Source organism: Manis pentadactyla, chromosome 5 (genome assembly GCF_030020395.1).
Source record: "Manis pentadactyla isolate mManPen7 chromosome 5, mManPen7.hap1, whole genome shotgun sequence".
NCBI lineage: Eukaryota > Metazoa > Chordata > Mammalia > Pholidota > Manidae > Manis > Manis pentadactyla.
The window spans coordinates 2,558,543-2,581,032 of NC_080023.1; the positions used below are offsets into that span (position 1 = coordinate 2,558,543).

The 22,490-nt window shown below is 46.7% G+C and overlaps 1 protein-coding gene across 4 annotated transcripts in view; it reads right to left on the reverse strand.

The window, feature by feature from the left end:
• The window catches only part of HTT (huntingtin), a 240,355-nt gene that overhangs the window by 75,249 nt on the left and 142,616 nt on the right, over positions 1-22,490 (reverse strand). For all 4 annotated transcript variants that reach the window (XR_005031975.2, XM_036921270.2, XM_036921269.2 and 1 more), the window contains exons 27-37: positions 20,221-20,347; positions 18,700-18,827; positions 17,237-17,347; positions 12,463-12,540; positions 11,738-11,961; positions 10,445-10,523; positions 10,157-10,318; positions 8,058-8,113; positions 6,925-7,073; positions 5,109-5,245; positions 3,404-3,520 (exon numbers count right to left, since the gene is read on the reverse strand). Coding sequence is in view for 3 of the 4 variants with exons in the window: in XM_036921270.2 (XP_036777165.2) it covers positions 3,404-3,520; positions 5,109-5,245; positions 6,925-7,073; positions 8,058-8,113; positions 10,157-10,318; positions 10,445-10,523; positions 11,738-11,961; positions 12,463-12,540; positions 17,237-17,347; positions 18,700-18,827; positions 20,221-20,347 (1,368 nt within the window). In the remaining variant the exon portion in view is untranslated. The remainder of the gene's footprint in view (positions 1-3,403; positions 3,521-5,108; positions 5,246-6,924; positions 7,074-8,057; positions 8,114-10,156; positions 10,319-10,444; positions 10,524-11,737; positions 11,962-12,462; positions 12,541-17,236; positions 17,348-18,699; positions 18,828-20,220; positions 20,348-22,490) is intronic.

Here is a 22,490-nt window from a genome sequence, read left to right on the forward strand (position 1 = left end):
GAGGCAGCACCTCTACCTTCAGCTATCTTGGCCCAACAGGATGAGTTTTGTGTCCTTACTTGAGCTTGTACCTTAAGCCAAGGGTAAAACTGCAAATACTCATACCGACATTATGTGCCTCGGAGGTAGCTCACGACTTTGGGCTGTTACAGGGGAAAAGTGGCTTCCTTACCTCCAGTGGAGACGGAACTAAAAATGGGTTTGCCTCCATAAGGACTTGTCTAACCCTAAGTCAGAAAAATAAGTATTTTTCATTGGCTACTTTCAGCCTTAGGTCCTGGTTTAGGGCCATCAAGCACTTTGGAATTCTCATGTTACTTCTTATTCATATAATTATTTAAAGTTTTGTATTTTGTTGCCTAACAAACTTTTGTAAAAGTGATGTATCCAGTAATACGGTGATCTCCAGTGCTTACTGTCTTCATAAATATGTACTATAGGTAGGAAGTGCCTGAGAATTCTTACTCCTGACCTTCCTTGTTACTCAAATGTGGCCTTGTTTCCCGACTACTCTGCACTTCCCTTCGGACTCAGGACATGACAACCAGGAAAGGTTCTTCCTGGCTCCAAAGTATGAAAGCTACTAAACACAGAAAACTGGACTCTTGATCAGCAATGTTTTCAAGGAAAGATCTTGATCAAAAGGGGAAAATGTGAAAATTAAGGGAAACCACATAAAGTGAGGTCAGCAAGCCAACAGGGGAAGCACCTACACCCACCTCTCCTCCTCAATCACAGCCCCGCCCCGGGAGGAAAAGAGGACACCTTGTAGGTCACGCTGTTTTAGCTACTTTCCTACCAGGCTGGAGGAAGGACGGTTTCTGCCTCCCCCAGCAACAGCCAATGGGAGACTGCCACTACTCAGCCAATGAGCAGCCACAACACAGGGACTCCCAGTTTCCTCCAATGGGTTTTTTCCTTAGAAGATTACCCCCATCCCACCCCCTTGACCCAGCCCTTTCCCTATAAAAGAGCCTTCTCTCCTCTGTGGTTTTGCTGGAGCTAGTATGTCCTGGAGTGCATTTCTTTGCTGTCCCTGAATAAACCTGTTTTTGCTGGAAGAACAACCAACTATTTTTAAGATTAACACTCACATGCATCTCTTTATAAACACAAAATTTACCTAGAAGTGGTATCATACACACTATTCTTTTTCATTTTTTGCTTTACCTGCTCTCCATCCCTACCCCACCAATTAGTTAACACGAATGTTAACAAACTGGTGTATTTCTCTTAACTTTCTCCACATTCCTATGACCATATATCCACATATATGTGGAGAAGTTTTTTAATTGTTTTGGAAATACCACATTATAAATGTTTCCTTTTTCCCTTAATAAATGAATAAATAAATGGAGAGCTCCCAAGGCAACAGGTTTTAGAATCTAACATTTTTAATGGATACAAAAGATTCCAACCTAGGTCTCTACTCCAATGTACTCAACCACTCCCCTGCTGATGAGGGACAGTTTCCAGTTCTAGTCACAACTAAGGAGTGTGCATACACGTGGTAAACGTCTGCAAAGATGGGTGATGTGTCCAAGTACGTATGTGACCACCAGGCAGTGCTGAGTCATGCCTTAGTAGTAAGGGAACAATGGGGGGAACTTCTGAGCTCCCAGAACAGCTTCCTCCTGGACCCGCACCTGCGCCTACCAGCTCAGCCTCTCTCTGGGCACTCTGGAGGCACCACTGTGCCCCTGGCCAGGGCTGATACCCAGCTCTGCAGTCCATCTGCCTCCTCCAACCCCATCCTAAGAGAACTTCCACTCCAAGAGGCAGTGTTTTTACTGGCTCTGCTCACTGTTGTGCTGTGGATAAAGTGAAGGTTCCTATGCCCAGGATTCCCACCTGGCCCTGGTCGGCTAGCTCACTACACATGTGTGGGCAATATGTTGCTATTGACTCTATATAAAGAGCTCTGCCCAGTGCTCTGGGCGACATGGTGGCATGGCTGCAAGGCTGCAAGAGACTGGGACGGCTGTGGGGGCAGAGAGGCCCAGAGGCAGAGACCGGCTTGCTGCATGCAGATTTGTTCTGAGTGGATGGGATTCTAATAATTGACCTGCCACTGTGGGAATAAAGTTGGGTATAAACCCTTTCACCCCAAGAATGTTCCATTGTTATTTTTTGGTTTCATTGAAACCATAGTGAACTTGTCTGGAGCTGAATCCCATTGGCAAGACATATGCCCACTGCCAGCATTGGGAGAGGTGCCTTGCACTACTTCTGAGTGTAACATGCACCCATGCCTGGCCACCTGGCAGGCACTGTGCCAAGTGTTCTACAGATGTCCTTTCATGCCATGTCATATAGCAGAAACTAAGTTGGGCATTGACTACGCATTCCAGCCTTCAACCTCCACTCTCCTCAGATTATGTATATGAGAATGAATAATGCTTTTGGAAATGGCTATCTAAAAATATCTTTCCACAGGCATTGAATCCATGCTTACAGTAAAACACCAAATTTACCAGTTTATTAAAACTGCCATCGGTCAGTCTCACCAGAAGCCAAGACCCCCCTCTGCCTAAGTGGCCTCAGGATGACACGTCCATTACAAACCCAGAAGGGACTGAAGTTCTGAAGACACTAACTACTGATGGATGTGCCCACACGTTCCTCCTAGTGCCACAAGAGCTGTGAGCCCTGTGTTACCCAGAACACTTGCTTCCTGAGCCAGGATGAGCAAGATGAACAAACAGGTATCTGCTGACTGCATCTGATGCTCCTTAGGCCAGAGCTTGGCCAACAGCTGGTGAGGCCCCAAGGAGGGGTAGGGGTGTCTGCAGCACACCCCTGCAGCCTGATTACTAAGGTGTCACTGCAATGCGTGCAGAATCCTGCCCTCTGACCTGGGGCAGACATGCATGGTTCAGCAGCCATGGACTGCAGAGCTCCATCCCACATGGCACAGCCAGACTGTGTCCTTCCTCTGCACTTGCAGAAGCAGCTAGTCAGATCATCTGATTATAGAAACTGATTACACAGGGTGTAACTGCTCACTCACTACTAATTCATAAGTGACAGATAAAGACGAACACCTGAAGATAAAAACACCTGACTGACCAGAACAAGGGGGTGGGTCTGTGTAGTAAAACCGGAAAGAACATAAGGTCTGGGTCAGATGGACTCAACCCCAGGCCTGACACCTTCCCGCTCTGTGTTGCTGGGTAGCCTAGATAACACCTCTGGGCCTCAGGTGCCAATCTCATAAAGCGGGAGACAACAGCGACCTGAAAGGGTCACTGAGAACAAATGAAAAGTCCCTTGCTCACGAGTGGCCCTGATGTCTATCATAAGGGGAGTCTACTATGGTTCAATGAACAGCTGATCACAAACACCTGCCTCTCACAGGGTCTGTGCCCCCTGACCTGCCACAACGAGGCAGACGGTGACTCACCTGCTGTTTGGCTAACATTGGGAGGATGATGTCGGCTACCTGCCGAGACAGCCGTTTCCACTTGTCCTCATTCTCCCTGTGGCACTGCTGCAGCACCAGGATGAACATCTCCAGCACCTGAAGGGGGCACAGGGCATGTTACAGGGTCCCTAGCCGCCCCACCTCTTCACTGCTATCCCCACCACCTTGCGCTGATACCAGCTCAGCTGGAAGACCCTAGGGTCCAAACAAATGTGGCCCCAATGAAGTGGAGGCACCCGGGCCTAGACACACATTCCATGGGGAAGCCAGAAGAAAAGGCAGGGGTCGTGGGTCTAAATGCCTCGGGGCACCCAGCAGCGCACACTCTGCATGATACTCTGTTGTCATGGCTATGGAACGTACAAGGTCCTAAATCAGAGAAAAGGCATGAGAAGAAACCCAAATGTATAATAACCTTTGGCAAAACACAAACATGGCCTTGACTGAACTATTCTGCAAATGCCCTGTGAGTTCTGTGTGCTACTTTCAATGCTGTTTTCCTTATAAAGGTCATCTGCAGAGTAGTACTCACTTTCAGAAGAGCTACACATGGTTGAGCTTCAGTTTATTAGTGATCATCTTTAAACAGAGGTATCTAAAAGCCTGTTTTTGTAAATAAAGTTTTATTGGTGCACACCTATACCCCTTCATCAACATACTGACTAGGGCTGCTTTCATCACAACAGTAGACATGAGTTGTTGCAGCAGATGCCACATGGCCTGCAAAGCTTAAGATATTATCTGCTTGTTTACAGAAAAGCTTGCTGATCTGGATATTAAATATAATGGCTATAAAGAAAGAGACACACCAATCTAAGCCCACACCCTATAAAGCCTGCCCTGACTGCTTTTCCTGGCAGGATGTGGCAGTGCTCCGCTACGTGAAGGAAATCTGCCCTTATTGACTCCTTAGCAAGACGAGCTCTCGTAAACCAGGCAGAGAACTCCTGGAAAGCATGTGGCTCATAAGCCACACTCCAAGCCCCCCACCAACCCAACATGCTGGCCGAGGCTCAGTCACTGGTTCTCAAACCTCTTTAGGGCAGTTGTAATTTTTATTGTAATTATGGGATTTAATTAAGTAACACCATTTAATTAAATATTACATAGATCAAAATGACAATGCACAAAGAAAGTACTTCTATGAGCCATAAAGAATATAAAGCAGTGAAGGCAGCTAACAGAGGAGTCGTGACCAGCCAGATGTCTGTACTCAGACTCTGACATCCTCACTCCACCTGACAGGTAAGAAAACCAGAATCAGCTAAAAGAAAAAGACCTTGGCTCTATGTCAACATCATGGTAAACCAACACAGAAATAAAGTCCTTAAATTATTCAGACTTGAGATCTTTAAAATCATTTTTAGAATTCTATCATTTTGATCAACAGTGCCAATTAACTGATTTTTGGTCCCTGTTTTGGAAAGGAGGACCTCAACTGTATTTACTGCCTTGAATGATCTTGTGACTGTTAGCCAGGTGTCAGGTGGCCTCCCCTCATGGCTGTACTGCTGTTAAGAGATCCCTGCCAAGCCACCTGACTCCGGGCAGGTGCCGCACCAGACAGCCCTGGGCTGACCCAAAGCAGCACCCGCTGGTTCACACAGAGAGGGGCCGTGTGGCATCTCCTTCTGTCCCTGCAGGGACAAGGGCATGCCAGTGACCTTCCCACGCCTCCTCTTACCTGATGGTACTGGATGAGTCTCAGCAACATGGACACTACCACCTCTTTCTGGGTTTCAAGCTCTTTTCCCGCATCAGCTTTGTTGGCTCCTCTTAAGACAAAGAGGTCGTGGACAATGGGCTGCAGAGCTGGTATGGCTGTGGGGCAGAAGGCACGCTGTGGTGGTGGCACAGAACACTTAACACGAGGAAGACAGCGCTTAACACCTCCAAAATATTTTTAAGAAATGAAGAAAACCTTAATCCATGCTTGTTTTCTGATACTTTTACAAAATTAAGCTCTCGGCGAGTGCTGTGCAATTATCAGTAACCATCATGGAAGGCCATGGGTCTTCCTCTGACACTGATTGATAATTTTGTGAATCCTTAAAAAAAAAAAACTACAGTTTCTGTGACTTAACCACTTCTGACATAGAAACATAAATTCAAGAAATTCCAAATAATAAAACCTTCCAACTAAAACAGCAACACTATTCTTATGCATAACCTGTGTAAAGGTTCACCTAAAAAGGCAGCAAATTCTTCTTCAACAGAAGGTGTTTAGTCCAAGTATTAGGTTTCTATGCTGCTTTAAGCAATGAATTCACTCTCTCATTAGATAAAGGTTACCCTCAAGTCTTTTTCCAAAAGAGCAAAGTAAATTCTTTATTCTAACACCACCAGATGGAAAACTAAGACACCTCACACTGGGAAGGGAGCAGCCCAGTCATGCTACCAAGGTCATGGAGAGGCACATCGCCTCACTCTAGTGACAGCACACACTCAGGCACTCGCCCTAGTGACACACATGTGGGCACACTCACCCTAAGGACATGCAGGTGGGGGCACTCAGAACACACTCACCCTAGTGACACACACAGAGCGCACTTGCTGACTCTGCACAGATGACCAAGCTTTCCAGTAGGAAGCAGCAGGCTTTGGCTGCCCATCCATTTTCTATTCAAAGATCCTCTAACCCAGGAAACCTCAGTCATTCCTCTATTTGACATTTGCACTTGCAACTGTATCCAGGGACCCCAAAGTCTATACATGTAGGAATGTGCACTTTTACTGAGGCATGGATTTCAGCCCTTGCAAGGTCACAGCAAAGGTGACTCTCAGATCATATGGAAATAGAGGTGGTGCCACACCCCCACCTCTCATACAGCTCCGTAGTCTGCTCTACTTCAAGTACATGGGACAGAGGCAGTGTCTGGCAGTGCCACTCTCACATCCAGAGTTTGCAAAGATCTACGGAGGTACCCCTGCCAAAGCTCAAAAGCCTACTGATTCCTGGCAGTGGGGCCAGAGGGAAAGCAATAGGAAAGTGCAGGAAGGCCAGTTCCATAAGCTCAAAGAAAGATTCACACCTTGTTCTTAAAACCACACCCCTCACTCCATAGGCGGGAAGGGCTGCTTGAGAGCTGGCCCTTGTCTATGGCCCTTATTTAGCTGCCATAAAATAGCCAGGCAAACAGAAGGTCTGGCATCAGGCCAAAGGGCACCTCCTAATGCGACCTAACAAGGCTTACACAGGTTGGGATTTTAAATTTTTGTGTTCCAAACGGATATATAGGATCATTTGCATCAGTCTCTATCTGAACCTCACATCTCACTGATGCTCATATTTCACCCAGGCAGGGTATGAACTCCTGAGAGTGAAGAGCATGTCCCCCCTTTTCTTTAATGCCTCTAACCAGTGTGCACGTGCACACGCACACACAGAGCCTACGAAGCACAGAGCAGTTGTGCAGGCAGCTGGAAGTTGCTGCCGCGAACACCAGCATGGCTGGGCACACCATGGCCACAAGGACCACAGAGAAAGGTTTGTCTGTTACCATGTGTCACAGCCTTCCTCCCACTGGCCATGATGCCGTCACAGAGCTGAATGATTTTAGGAATCCCGATGATCTGTTTTGAATGATAGCGTTCGTACGACAGCAATACCAGGAAGAAAAAGATGTTTGGTATAATTGCCTCTGATTCCCTGGAAGAAAAACATCCACTTAGACACTTGCTTTTAAAATTAAGATACATAATCGTTATAAACTACATGAAATCACTCAATATTCACAGCTGAGAGAGTGAGAAAGGGAGAAAGGCAGGGGAAGAGAGTGCACACGGAGCTCGGGAGCGTCAGTGGTCTGGTTTAGTCCCACCCCACGACCAGGCACCCTCCGGGGACAGGTCCCACGCCCACCAGCACAGAGTGAGAGCTCGTGGAGGTGCCCAGTAGTGCTGGGACCCAGAGGTCCAGGCCCCTCAGCGCTCCTTCTGCCCTTCACTCTTTAGTTGAAGAAATCGAGACTCACAGGACAAACAGTAACTTGCATCAAATCACAGTCAAGGTGGTGCATAATTAGCATGAACTGGGTCTCTAGGCCCAGTGGACTCTGGGAATACTCCCTTCTGGACTGTATTTCCCCTGAAATACACACATTTACACTGGACACTGAGGTGCAATTCCTTCTGAAGTATTCCAGAAAGAAAGGATTTTTATTTCCAAAATTACACGCCTAAACTGGCAGAAGAGGGAGTATTAAAACCTTACTGCCTATCAAGGAAAAGCTGCAATTAATTTAAGTAAAACGTACACAAATTACCTTTACTAAAGATAACCACAGCTAAACTTCTGAGAGTAAACTCCTAGAAAACATTTTCTGTAAGAAGCTTAACAAAACTGGAGTTCCATGGGCTGAGATTCCATCTAGTAATCTATTATCATAACTAACTGCTTTGAAATGTGAAATTAGAACACATACATAATTCCCAGATATAAAGCTCCTTTTAAATAAATCTTGATACTTAACTAATTTTCAGGAGAAACAAAAATGCACAGCATGTTAATCAGAATTCTACTTTTACAAAAATGCCTAACAATCATTTGAAGTAAATGTTCATCTTAATAATCTAAAATTACACATAAGTACGTAATAAGAACAAGAAATCTAAAATAACAAAATGCTATTACCTGAATTGGCCTACTTCAATGTATTCAAACTGCTTCAGCACAAATCCAATAAACACCTACAGGCAGGAAAACAAAATTTTCACATTAACAATTAAAATGCAAACTAGGTTACTTGTCTTCCTACTGATTTGTGTAAATTTTTAACAAGTTTCCTGAGAGTAGATAAGCCAGTTTGTATACAAGAACTCAAACATGATAGTATTCTGCTGTCAAACTAGACAATTTCAGGACACTTCCAGAAATCTCTTTATATACATTTCCTGGACAGTGAGATGCAACTCCTTCGAAGAACAAATAACCACCTCCAGGAGACAAGAGCAATACCCAGACCCATCTGGAAACTCGTCTGTCCCCGTTCACAGTGCCTCGAGTAGCACAGGTTTCCTGAATCTGGCTCAGCAGTAAGATGCCCAGGTTAGCCCGTCTTCTCCCCGTCTCCACTCGACATTTGCAGGTGCCTGACCCCAGGGGAAGCTGAAAGGCAAGAGGGCCTGGCGAGCAGGGCAGCACGTGAGTACTGGGTTCCAGCCAGTTTTGCTCCATCTCTTTTCCTGAGCACCCACAAGCTCTCCACACCTGCAGCTCTGTGAGCTCCTGGTGCAGGGTGTGGCACAGACACCCAGCCGGGGATCATGAGGCCGTTGTCTGAGTTGAGTCAAATGGTCTGCCTGTCCTAGTTTTCTGTGTTCACAGAAACTATCATGTCGAACCCTAACAACCAGGGAGACAGGGCACCAAGTGACAACAGCAAGTCAGAATGGGTGGGACATCAGAGTCAGAGCATGAAAAGCCCGCTGCCAAGCAAGAGGTGCTGGGGTCAGCTGAGTGCAGTGAGGCAGAGAGCTGGGCAGAGGGCCACACAAGCTCCCAGTGAACGCAGTGTGTCTGCAGAGACAAGCATGGTGTGGCACCTCTGAGGCTGCCCTCTCAATGTTCAAGAACCAGGTCAAGATTTTAGAAAGATAAGAGAAAGTAACAAAATAACTCCATTCTTAAGAAAAGGCTCTATGGGGGAAGACTGAAGAAGAAATCTGTTGAGTCAAATCCGCCTGACAATTCTAGAGTGTGTCTTCTTTGTCTATGACACACGGCCCTCAGAGAGGCCAGTCCACTACCGCCATGAGAGGAAGTCAGGGTCTCCCTGTCGACAGGTCAGAACAGAGCAGTGCTGAGGAAAAAGTGGTCCGCAGTCTCTGACATGTTCTCACCACAACAGGTGGAATCCAGCACCCCTGGAGCCCTCCTCGCTCCGCACGCCCCCACCGAGCATCCTTTGTGCGGGGCCCTCTCTGCTGCCACCACCCAAGGCCTCAGGTGAGGGCCTCTCCCCATCTCTACAGATACATTTATGTCTAGAAGGACATGGAGAACTCTGGTGTTTCTATCTCCAAAAATTTCCTACCTCACACAGGAAAGCGGCCCAAGATCAGTGTCCAGCAATGACAGTCACATTTGATGACCTGAAGACAACTTTATCTGTAGTGAACTTGGCTGGCATGGCTCTGGCTTTGAGAGAACCTACATCACTAAGGACTACACCGCCAGAATCACATCACCGTAGCTCCCACCTGAGGGAGGCAGGCAGCTGAGGGTGCCACCTGGTGAAGTGGGCACCCTGCCAGGCCAGCCAGGCACCCGGTGAGGATCCGGACAGCTATCAGCTATTGTCCTGTCACATTCCATTCCTTTTTAAAGAGGTGAGCTAACTTTGCTTGAAACTGAGCACTACAATTCATAATCTGCTTAAAATATGTGCCCAGATTTCACAAAAATGTCCTGCAAAACAATGAACCTCAATCACATCTTACAGTTTAAATTCAAACTCATCTTGGTCGGGGAGGGAGAGTAGACAGGAAAAACTTTTGCGAGTGTGTGTAGGCTAATGCTGAGAAGGCCTAAGGCAGACCGGCGGGTTTGGGGCAGGGACACAGAGGCCCCTGCGCTGCAGTATTCTGCACCAGCCCGTGCATGAGACAGATGGGGGGCAGCAACTGGGGGAAAGACAGACTGCATGCTTCTGTAAGGTAGAGTCCGATGCCTTGTTTGGCTAATTTTTCCTAGATTCTAAACAGGGATGGTAGAGGATAAAGGTGACAAACCTGGTCTGAATCCAGGAGACAGTAATTAACCCGTAACTGGACCAGCTGTGCCAGCAAATCTAACACCTGTTTCTGCAGCTGCACGGAGGTGGTTGTCGTGTACTGCTTTAAAGCTTTTATAACGAGGGGCTCAAATAAACGGATGTGGTTGTGAATAGCATTCTACAAAAAAAAAAAAGAATCTGAGTGAATCTTCAACTGAAAGCTGCAGGCAGCCAGCCCGGACAGCGTCCGGCAGGTTTCCCTTCTGGCACTGAGCCACGTGCTCCCTGGCCATCTCCCACTTACTTTATCTGCACGGTTCTTAGTGACGCTCGTGAGGTTTGTCTTCAGCTGCGTGGACACCTTCTGGAGTACATCGAACCACCTGCCAGACAGGAAGAAAGGCAAGCAGAGAACACCTAGCGCTCACCTGTGCGCTCCGCTAGTCCCATCAGACCAGTTCCTCTTCACCCATCAAAACACTTCAGAGTCTCTCAGGACTCCAAGAGCCACTCAGTGTAGTGCTCTCACACTCTTTCGGTGAAGACACAAAGAGTTGCAGCTGACTAACAGCCCCCAAGTCCTGTCACCTGCAGCAGGCTACTCAAGGCCGAGCTTTCCTCTCTTCAGGAAACTCACTCCTCAGCCCAACCTGCACTGGGGCTAGAAGATGACAATCTTTGGAAAGATTCCATGACTTAGCAGATACCACTTGATTTTCTTGAAAAAAATTTCTTTAAATATTTACATCAATTACACATAAAAATAAGTGGCAATAATACAATCACATCCACACACTTTAAAAAAATTTTTTTATCTCATATTATTAGACAAAGTATTTAGAAAGACTTATTCCTGAGACTTGGTTGAGTAGTAAGAATGTCACAAAGGAAAGCCCAGAACAATGGTATTTTTCTTGGTTCCTGACTCTAGTATTTTATCACTACATCTATAAAAGGAAAAACAAGTAATTCTATTGCTCTTGCACAGAGTAGCAACTCAGATACCTGCTGTAATCATGGTAACTTAAGAAACAGCTACTATATTCCAATTATGAAAAACACAACCATAAATTTAAGTGAAAAGAAACTTTCAGCCAAAGTTACAAAGCACAAGTAATACTACTCAACTCTCCTGTGCCTTTCAAACACCTTCATACACCAACATTACTGGCCGTGTTCTTTCACTCAGTTATAGACCCAAAAAGGGCCACCAACACATTCCACACTACTCTGACGGATAACATCTCATGAGCACTGGGAAACAGTAAAGTGCTCTTAGCACCTGAGGACATCGCATCAGTTGCTGTCAGTGCCACTGGCAAGGGGACAGGCGCCTCACGGGGGGGCCTCTGGCCCAGCCCCTCTGAGACTGTGCAACACCCCAGATCCCACCTCACTCTCTAGACCACCCACTTCTCTGAAAGCAGGGCCAGACCTTCGGGGTCTTTGTAGCAACCATATTTCCTAGAATTCTTTGAACAGACTAGACTGTTGAAGATGCTGGCTAATTTACTTTTAATTTTTGAAGATTTTTTGTGTTTCTACCAAAGACGCAGCCCTGAGGCCACTGCCACAGCCAGGACAGGCAGAAGGTTACCCTGAGGTGTCGTGGTCCTGCTCCGCCTGCACCATGTTCCTCAGGCTGGCATCGGCTAGGGCCTGTGTGAAGTGGGTGTACGGAGCCATGAAGCAGTAGTGGTACAAGCCTGGCCTCACGCTGGACGAGCCGAGGCGCTGTGCTCGGCCTTGAGACTTGCCAGGGTTAGAAGATAAGCCGTCGAACTGGGAGGCCAAATTTGTCCCAAAGAGCGTCTTCAACAACTAGAGTGAAAGAGTTGAAACCGTCAACATCTGCCTCAGGGCAGCATGGACACCACCTGCTTTCAGCACCTCCTGCACAGTATCAATCCACCTCAAACTAGCTGGATATGTTAGCAAAAACAGATGGTGAGTCTTACTGTGAACTGATCAATACCCGTGAGGCTGCTGCCGTGAAGGGCTGCTCTTGCCAGCAGTAAGGGCCCTGGTGGCTTCTCTCTGATCCTCAATGGGATGGGGCCTTCTCACACACCCCGCAGGGACACTGAGACAACGGGGAGTGGTGAGAGCCCAGCAGCACTTGAATACCTCCTGCCCCTGACAGCAACGGGTCTCCTCCTCCTAGACAGGCAGAGCCTGCTTGGGCCCCATAACAGGGGAGCAAAGCGGGAAAGGGGCCCTGCAGACCCACTGCGAGCACCACCTTCTAAATGACACATGGCATGATGTCACAGTGTCTGCAGTAATGGGCTTAAGAGAAACGACAGGAAAGGACTTTCTTACCTGCTGAACACACACAGTGGCCATCGTGGGTTCTCTACTGAAACAGGCCTTCAGGTACCCGAGGATCTCTTCCACACACTGTGGGGAGAAGCAGGAAGACGCTGAGGTACGTGACTCCCTGAGGACCTGACACTGCTGTGAACCCGATGCAGAACACAGAGGGCTTCTGTTCAGAGTGTGTGAACCAGTGAACACGACAGGGAACTCAAGAAGGCTTCCATCTTTGTGTGCAGGAAGTCAGTAAAATCCCTGACACCTGTGCAGCTGCCTTTTGGCAGGGACTAGGTGTGCCCCGGGCAGGCGCCTGCCCCCGGCTTCCCCTCGGGCAGGGACTCAGCAAGTACAGGGGACTGAAAGCTTTGCAGATGTGCAGCTGAACGAAACCCACAATGTATTGGCGTGATTGACTACAGCAAGTCCTAGAAGCGGCTTACAGCGATCCACAAAAATGACCAAAACGTCTGCCTTGGCAGGACCAGTCTCACAAGCTATTTTTACCATCCTAAAAAATGACCTAAGGTATCTGATGTCCTCTTGGAGGATCAAGAGGGACGAGGACATGAGCTCTCAGAACGTCACCAGTCCAGGCACTCAGCTTCCACGGAACCCTCGTCACTGCCCACCAGGTCACCAGTCACTGCTCCTACCAGCCTGACTGAACATCACACCAATCAGACTGAAAATGCCTCTCACTGTGTTTGTCTGCTATAATCTCCCCCGCTAACAAGCAGCAGACTCCTGTTAGCTTCAAATATGCAGGGGCCGGGTATTTTTAAAATTCTGATTTACTCAAATTAGACTGTCAGTGTCCAAGGTTGTCCTCTGCAGGGTTGAATTTACTATGCGTCACTTTTTGGGCTTAGCAGCCCATAGCAGATATCTAATACATGCTGACGGGAAGAATTACAAGTAGAGCCTTTCAGATCACAATCTGAAATGTCCAACAAAGGACCATCTCTCTTAAAAAACGTGTGGAATGTGTAGCATGAATGTGAAACTTTGATAAGTGCTGAAAACAGGTGAGAAAAGGACACTGTTAGTGGTCTTCTGGGAGGGAAGGGAAACATGTCCAGGCACAAATACTAATATACGATGTAGCACAGAGAGACTTCTGGTCAAAAGGGTACAGGTACCAGATTTACCCACCCACTGTGTGAGAGCAGGCTCCAAGACACTGAACGTCAGGTCCTGCAGAATAGGGACCCCTGAGACGGGAAACGAACGAGGTGAGCCCTACACCTGCCCTGGCTCACGACTCTGGGGGACTTCGACGTCATGGCATGGCAGAGGGACAGAGCAGAGCCTAGGAGCCCCTGGTTTAAAGAGATGCCAAGGGCCTGTGGAAAATGAGACAGGGTCCATAGGAGAGAAAGCCAGAAAAGAGCGAGCCTGTGACCTGGGGAGGTCCCCAAGCATTCAGCAGGGAGCCGACTGTCCCCCGTGTGCGAGGGAGTTCCCCAAGGCAGGGAAGAATTATCAGGAATGCACAGACGGGGCCATGCCTGCTGCTCACCCAAGACTGGGCACACCACTGTTCCCCCAGCTGCACTGGGGAAAACCACAACCGACAGGGCAGCGGGCAGAGCGCCTGAAAATGTCCTGCCTCGGGGGCAGGGATAACTGGCTCTCCACTGAGCACTGTTCTGGTCTGCCCAACACCACAGAGGCTGGACCCAAGAGGGAACTTCCCACGGTGTGTCACTGTATCTCAGAGTAAAGGTGAAGATCTGGAATACAAAAATGCCTGGCACTTACGAGGTTTCACAACTAGACAATGACATTAAAAGTTATTACAATTGTATTCTATGTGCTCAAAAAGTTAAGTAGAGATACAGGAGATATAAAACAAGACCCAAATCAGCTTTCAGAGATTAAAAACTACAATGTCAGTGATGACAAATACACTAGATGGGATTAACAATAAGATTAGGCACTGCAGAAGAAAAGATTAGAGAACTTGAAGACACAGCAATGGAAACTATATAAAATGAAAAGCAGAGATAAAACAATCATAAAACTAAAGGAGTTTCAGTGAGCTATAGGACAACTTTAAGCAACCAAATATGCAGGAAATTAGAATCCCTCAGGAAGAAAAAGGAGTGGACAGGGGCAGGAAAAAATATTTGAAAAAACAATGGCCAAAAATTTCCCAAACTTTAAGAAAACTATGAAGCCACAGATCCAAGAAGTTCCACAAACCCAAGCCCATAGGGAAATCAAATCACTCAAAACCAGCAGTCTTCAGAGAAGCTAAAGAAACCATCGTTCAGAGCAATAGGAGGTCACATGGAAAAATGCACATGAAATAATGCCCCAAGTAATAAGCGAGACACAAAACCAACACCACATAATAAATTCAATTATGCAAAAATTGAATATGGAATAATGGCCCAAAACAGAAAAGAAGAAAAATGAGATAATCATGTGCCAAGGATGGGGAACTGGGATTATTTTTCATTCCCGGTGTTGGTATTCAGAAAAGCAAAACACCTCAACTTTTTATTCTGGAATCTTCTTTTTGCCTTTATCTGCTATGACCAGTTGAGCTCAGAGAAGCCGGAGGAAAAGCTGCTCCTGTGTTTCGCCAGGCCGCACTCTCCTCCCCAGGCTCTGGGCTTGGCTCGGGCTCTCGGGAGCCGCAGCCAGCGCACATCCAGCAGCACGGCTGCTTCGCGAGAACACAGAACTGCCTCCATCACCACAAAACACAAACAGCACTTTGTGGATCTAAAATCTGATGTGGCCACTGAGCATCTGGACATCCTCCCACCCGGCCTGGCGGTACTGTGTAGCAGGAAGGGATCTTAAACCTTGCCAAGCACCGTGATCAGCTAAGGAAGCTCCTCACAAACAGCATGCGGGCCAAGTGCAAAGAAGGCCCCACAGAGCTTCCACCACGTACCCCCGTCAAAAACACCAGGAATGAAGACTCAGCAGTTAAGCAGGAGAGACTTCCAAAGCATGGCAAAGGGATGTACAGGCAAGCCAAATGGAGCTAAGGAAGACCGGTGTCATCAAACATGAAAACAGATAAAGTCAGACAAACAGGAAAGTAGAGGTGAGCAAATCTATCTTCATCAGTAAAGACATGGGTAAGAGGATAAGGTGCCGGAATCTCCAGTCACTCTTCTCCAAGTGCAAGGATTTCTAGCAAGGAAGTTACTTACACACACCTTAAAAAAAGGAAACACAACCACATCTCTGATTTCAGCAATATGAAGGGATATACTCATACCTAATGTCAATCTGCATTCAACTGTAAATTATTTACTTTCATGTATTAGGATAAATGAAGCATTTGAGAGCAAAGTATCAAAACATACAAATTACAAAATCATCTTCATTCCAAGAAAAAGGAAATTTTATTTTAAAGATCCCACTGAGATGGTTTTTACTTTGGTATATCTAACATCCAAGTTTAAAACATGTTATATTTTCTATTTCACTAAAAAGTATACACACAGAACACTAAAGATCTCTCAGTAAGAGTGGTGATTGAGGGGAAAAAGCAATAGATGTGGAAAGCTGTGGGATTTAAATCCCAGCTCTGTCACTAACTTAGCTGATCCTGAGAACATCACAACTTTCAGCTTAATTTCAATTCATGGTGTAAAATGGACCAACACCAGCTCCCTTACAGGGTGAGATATGAAAAGTGCCTCCACAAACCAACTTCTAACAAGAACATCTACTATTCACTCAACAAATGTTCATGAAATGCCTACATTTCCCATGCACTAGTACAGGCACAGTAAAGACAGGAAGGTAAATAAATAAACAGTGTGCTTGATGATGCTAGGGTCAGAGAGAGAAATGACCGGGGAAAGAGAATATAGTGTGTGGAGAGATGCAATCTTTGACAGAATAATGAGGCAGGTCTCACTGAGAAGGCAACATTGCTAAATTAACCTCTGACAGTTTCACTCTGAGGGGACAGTAATTGAGTATCCACAGAAAAGAACACTATCTGGCCATTAAAAACAGTAAGTGTAGGCACTAAAAAGCCCAAGGAATCGCAAAGAAACATAAAGTAATGTGTATAATGATTCAAGCTAGGTAGGCTTTTACATATATCAAAAGATTTAGAGAAATGAAAAGGCAACTTTATTAGACTTAATGCATTTCACTTACAAGAGACTGATGTTTAAACAGGATGCCCTCTGTAACTCATTTTGAAATTCATTAGAAAATAAGACATCCCAGAGGCTAGATAGGTAGATATGAATACAATATAGTAAACCTAGTCACATGGTAACTGTAGGATCTGGGTCATGGACATATGAAATGGGTATTTACCAGATAATTCTTTTAACTTCCCCCTATAGTTGAATATTTTCTTATAAAATGAACATGAATTTCAACTGTAGCGCTGCCGCCCCCTACCATAAGGCCTCACGGGAGCAGCCACACACCCTCGCTAGTCTGTTTTCGCCCTACTTGCAAAGGTCAAATAAAATAAAGGACTCCATCAACACAGTTTTAAACATACCAATTTTCTAGACTAAACTGGGTCTAAGCCAATACACAGTGAAAAACTGCAAATAGGACAGAAAGAGAACTAACTCCCCTTCAACCTGAAACTAAAACATAAGCTGGATGTCCAGGTGCTCTGATGTAAGTGGCAGGGAATGAGAACCAGTCACGGAAGCTTCTCCCCAAACTTCTATGCTTTCTGAATGTGCCTGGATGATGGGGTTCCCTCCCCGGGGGCTTACCCGAGGCTGCATACCCAGGGTGCGAGCAACAGCGCAATGAGAGGAAATGAGACACAGACCTTGCTGATGTCCTGCAGCGCTGCCAACTCTAGAATCTGGGAGAGAACGTCCAGGGCGGAGCGCAGAAACCCCCCAAACTTTTCAGTGCTGTTCTGAAGATCCAAGGTGACCTCAGGGAAGCAGAGGGAAAGAACACAGCATTACTGGCCCGTGGTGCTCCTATTACCTACACCAGATTGCAGCGCCTGCCACAGTGAGGTGAGCTTCGCTATACAGCCCTACATGCTCACCATTTAGGGCGTTTCTGTTTGTTTTTAGTTAATAGAAATATGCCTTAGAAAGTAAATTGATCTTCCAGACAGCTATATAAAAACTGTTATCCTTCAAATCCATCTTATACTGACATTACTGAAAACAAAGAATTCCCAACCTTTTATCACACTGAGAAAAAAAATGTCAAATGTCCATCCTGACCAGTGTCTGATAAGCAGCATATCAAAAAATAAAATACATGGTATTCCACATGCATTAAGGTCCCTGAGGAAAATCCTTAGAGAATTCAGACACAGCTTTTCAGTCTGCTTACAACAAAGTGCTAAATTAGTCTTAAGTACTCAATTCTGAGTCTAAGGACCCAACTTAATTAGATTATGTGGCAGTTCCCCTTTCAATAGACCGAGAGCACAGGTCAGGTCTAAAGCTAGAATCTGTAAGAACAAGGGCAAAGGGTAGAAACTGTGAAAATAAAAACTGCAGGCAACTACAAAAACACTGCAAAAAAACAGGATTTGCTCAGTGAAATAAAATCTAACTACCCGCGATGAAAGAGGTAACACCTGGGCAACAGGACAGGTAGAGAGGAGACAGAGAGGGAAACAGTGAGAGAACCTAAACACTGTCCACGCTCCTGGGGAGAGGACGAGGCGAGAGAGGAAGCAAATGCTGGGAGCCTCGGCAGGGGTCGCAGAACCGAAGACAGGCGGGCAAGAAATCTTCCTCTGGTGGGATTAAATGCACCTGCCTCTACTGTGGGGTTGACATGAGAAACATCGAGCTGAACAGGGCCTCTGAATCTTCTGCAAAATGTGCCTGAATGGGAGAAAGGCCTAGGGGGCCTGCGTGGAGCCCTCCAGACACAGCCGTGCCACCTTCCCTTCCGGTCTGGCGGGGTGTCCCCACCACACGGCCGTAAAGTCCAGGCTGTGAGGAAGACTACATGCTGAGCCTCAAGAGTCCTCCCAGCGAATCTCTGAGCATGGGCGTGGTCTTGGGAGCCCAGATACAGCACCAATAAACCAGAGACTGTTTCTCTCATAAAAATCCTAAAGTTGAATATGATGAAGGTACCAAATGAACCTCAGAGACAAACTTGAAAAAACTAATTGTAACTCATATCCCAAAGGCCTAACTTACTTTTTTTTGTATGTCTGTGTATGTATTACAAACTATAAATCTTAAGAAAAAAAACCCACAAGTTATTAGAAGTTTGTATATGTGCATATTTTTCCAAAAGAAGCAGTACCTTGTAGTTGGCATGAGTAGCTTTCAGGACATCGTGCAATTTGAGGTATGAAGGAAGATGATAGAAACTCCCCAGCGATGAGGATTTATTTGCTGTAACAGGCCCTGAGGTTTCAGATTGTCGAGAGGCTTTAAACACACACACAAATAAACTTTTAGATGAAATGTAAACACTTGCCAAGTGTTAAACAGATTACTGGCACTAATGACTTTTTAAAGTATTCTAGTAGAATAAAATTCAAATTTATCCTCTGACTTTTTGGTTAATCAAATGCAACAAGAAATTGACTAATAAAACACAAGTAGAACCTGAGCACCTCCCCAAAAAGAATAAAATAAAAGAAGAAAAAAAAGAAGAAAAGCAGTGTGATATTATTATTTGTTTTGGGTGGTTGCCTGTTTGTGAATCAGAGGAACCACGAATTCAATGACCTTCAGCCAGTCACATAACCCCTTGGAGCCCATGGCTCTCCAGGGAGGCGTGAGTGGCTGGACCCCAAGAAAACTTAGGTCCTCGGCCCTTTAAGCAATCAAACAAGCTGACATGGGAACATGCTCTGAGACTGTAAAATGTACACACATAATTAAAATGATGGCAAAAATTAACATGCCTAGCACTATATAAAACTATTCTGCTCAAGTTTTAAGGATTCTTAGAGTCCTTATTTATTTAATCCATCAGAAATGATCATTTGCACCCTGGTGACTGTGCACTAGGGAAGTTCTGAAGCTTTCAAACTGGTTAACCTTCCTGTGGTACTACAGCCAATCCTTAGACAATAGCGTCTTTTAAAAAGCCTTCACATGAATGCTTTCCAGAGTGGGAGTAATGACTGGCCCCAGGCACTGGGTGACCCTGCCTGTGTGCACATGGGCACCAGCAGCGGGTCACCTCCTGCTTGGTGTGGCCTCCCCATGCCACCAAGAGCAGCAATATGCACAAACTAGCATCATGCCATTGACTCTGGTGCCTTCTGTTCTGAGACTTTTCAGGCTGGGGAAGCCCCTCCAGGTGTCTGTGATTTTTCACTCGCAGGATTTTGTCCTCACTTTACCTCCCATTTAGTGCTTCATTAATGCAGGTTTTTCATTTCCTGTTTTGGAGACCTCCACACACCAGAACCAATGCTTTCGCCTGCTGCTCTATCCCTAGCCATCGACACCACCCTCCTTACTGAAAATCAGGATCCCTCCCCATGCCTCCTCTGCAGTAAGACGAGGAGGAAGCACAGGGCACTGGGCAGCAGGCCAGGGTCCTTGCTGTAGGCCAGATGCCCGCAGGCTGTTGTGACTCGTGTTAGTAAGTCGTATTTAGAGAAGGTGAAGACCAATGTGTGTGAAGACCAATAATTAGTAATTAATATTAAACATCTGAAACCATTCCTGAGGAAACCAATTCTCTGGCTTCACTGATATATATTTTATTTTGAAAAAAGTACCAAGTGACATGAACGTGAGTTAAGTCCTAAATTTCTGTGACACAGACGGCGCCCCCACGTACCCCCAAGTCACTGCTTCGCACCTGGACTGGCTTCGCTGCCTCTCTTGGGACTCGGCGGTACGGACACCTGCTCTCCCGGGTCTTTTTCCTTCCCCTTTCGTCGGATTGGACTTAGAGAAGGGGGGTTTGTCAGAGACGGCAGGGCCGCCTAAAACAGAAAACAAAATTCGGTGAAGAAATAGAACCAACACAGAAACTGAGAATTATAGCATGTGGTTTTACCATTTATTGAGAAGAACCAGCCCATTTTTCTCTGAATCCACATCTACAGAGCTCAGCTACTGTACATATGTCCACTTTAACCAATACAACCACAATCCGGGGTAGGTGCTGTCCCACAGCTTCCTGACAGGTGTGCTGGGAATGATTAGGGATGGAAGAGGCCCTCAGGGAGCCAGGTGGGGCCTGAGGCCACTGAAGCCCCCAGACACACCACCCACAATAGCAAGCAACCAGGGTGTTATCTAGAAGCCAGGGCATAATGTAATGCTTCAACTCCATCCTTCCAACAAGGGAACAGGCTCAGAGATGGAAGTGACTTACTCAAGATCACAGCTAGTAAGCAGCACGGCTAGGAGTCAACAAAGCCAGACGACCAACAAAGCCCATCTACTCTGCGGGACACAGGGCAGCATACAGAACATGACTGAAGGCGGCGGCATGGGTGCAGAGCAGAGGTGATGACAGAACATGGATGCCAGGCCCCAGCTCTGCTCTTACTCAGCCCATGATCCACAGAAGCCACCTTACACCTCAGACCCTTGTCTGCACAATGAATGCAATGACATAAATGGCCACCCTCTGGAGAATGGGCTGGAAGGCAGCAAGGCAGGACTGTAGAGAGACCAGCTACATCTGGAAAACAGGCTACATGACAAGGGCCTCAAAGACTCTGTGCAGCGACATTCATGTGAAATGTCCAGAAAAGGCACATCTACAGAGACAGGAAGGGATTCAGTCATTTTCAGCCAGGGACACAGCTAAAGGGCCCAGTGTTCCTTGTGGGTTCTGAAATGGAACATGGTGGCGGCCAGACAGCTCTGTGGGCATACTAAAACAAACCACATCATACACTTGGAGAGGGTGAGTTATTTGTGACGTATGCTCTGAGTGCGTAATATCCAATAATACCGTGCCAAAAACAGAGGTTCCTGCAGTTGTCAAAGTGAGATGCCCATCAGTTTGGGCCAGAGCAGTGGCGGTGAGCACAGAGAAGAGCATGTGTGTGCCTAAGGATGTGAGCCTATGCACGTGTATGCATGTGTCTGTGTACACGTGCACATATGCACAAGGCTTCTTGTGCAGAGGTTTAATAGGGCAAAGGACCCGTGAGCAATGATACAGAGCTGTGGTAATGCCATGTTTCCAGCCTGATGGAACACGAAGTGGGAGACCTGGGGAGGTTGTCCACTCCACCCAGACTAGGGAGGACACCAGCAAGTCCTGCTTTAGGCTATGTCTGCAATGTCTATGAACCATCCAGTGGCAGCCACCACACTGGGCTGGTGCCCCTGAGATGGGGCTGAGGGTCTCACATTTAGACAGGAGCAGCAGTGATACTCAGAGTTGCCCTGTCCCTGCCACACACTGTCTATGCATGGCTCTTCAATTGACCTTTAACGACAAGCACACACAATTGGAAACCCGGTCCCCCACTGCGCTGGCTTCAGGCAAATGCTCAGCAGTTACGCGTGGCTGGTGGTGCTGTTCTGGCTGCAGATGTGGAACTTTTCCACCTTTACAGGGTTTTCTGGATGACCTGACCCCAGAGAGCAGAATAGAGACCTGGAAGCATTCGTGGCGGGCAGAGAGGATAAACCGGGAATGTGCCCAGGGAGGAAGGGGTCAGAGAAAAAGAAGATAATCCAGAAGCCAAGAAGACAGGAGTGGCGGTACTGAGCCAGGCAGAGCGGCAATGAGAGGTGCCGAGAGGTGCTTACAAGATTCAGACACTGATCTTGGCAGGAATCAGACCAGAAGGTATTAAAGAGTCGATGGGCAGAGCAGTGGACAGAGTCCACGGCCAAGGAGGCCCCATGAAGAAGGCCAGCGTCTGAGCGCTGGGGAGACTAAGCTGTCAAGCAGGCAGACAGGACCTTTCAAAGGGATTTGCAGGGAGGGGAGACCAACTGGCAGTGAAAGGAGAACTAGAAGTTAGAGGAGTTTCCTCAAGATCTGAGACTTGATATGGCAGACACAGGGGAGAATAATCAGGTATAATTAAAGGGAAACTGATCTGTCTTCAGTTCATTGTACCAATAGCGTACCATTTGTTTTGAAGTTGATATTAG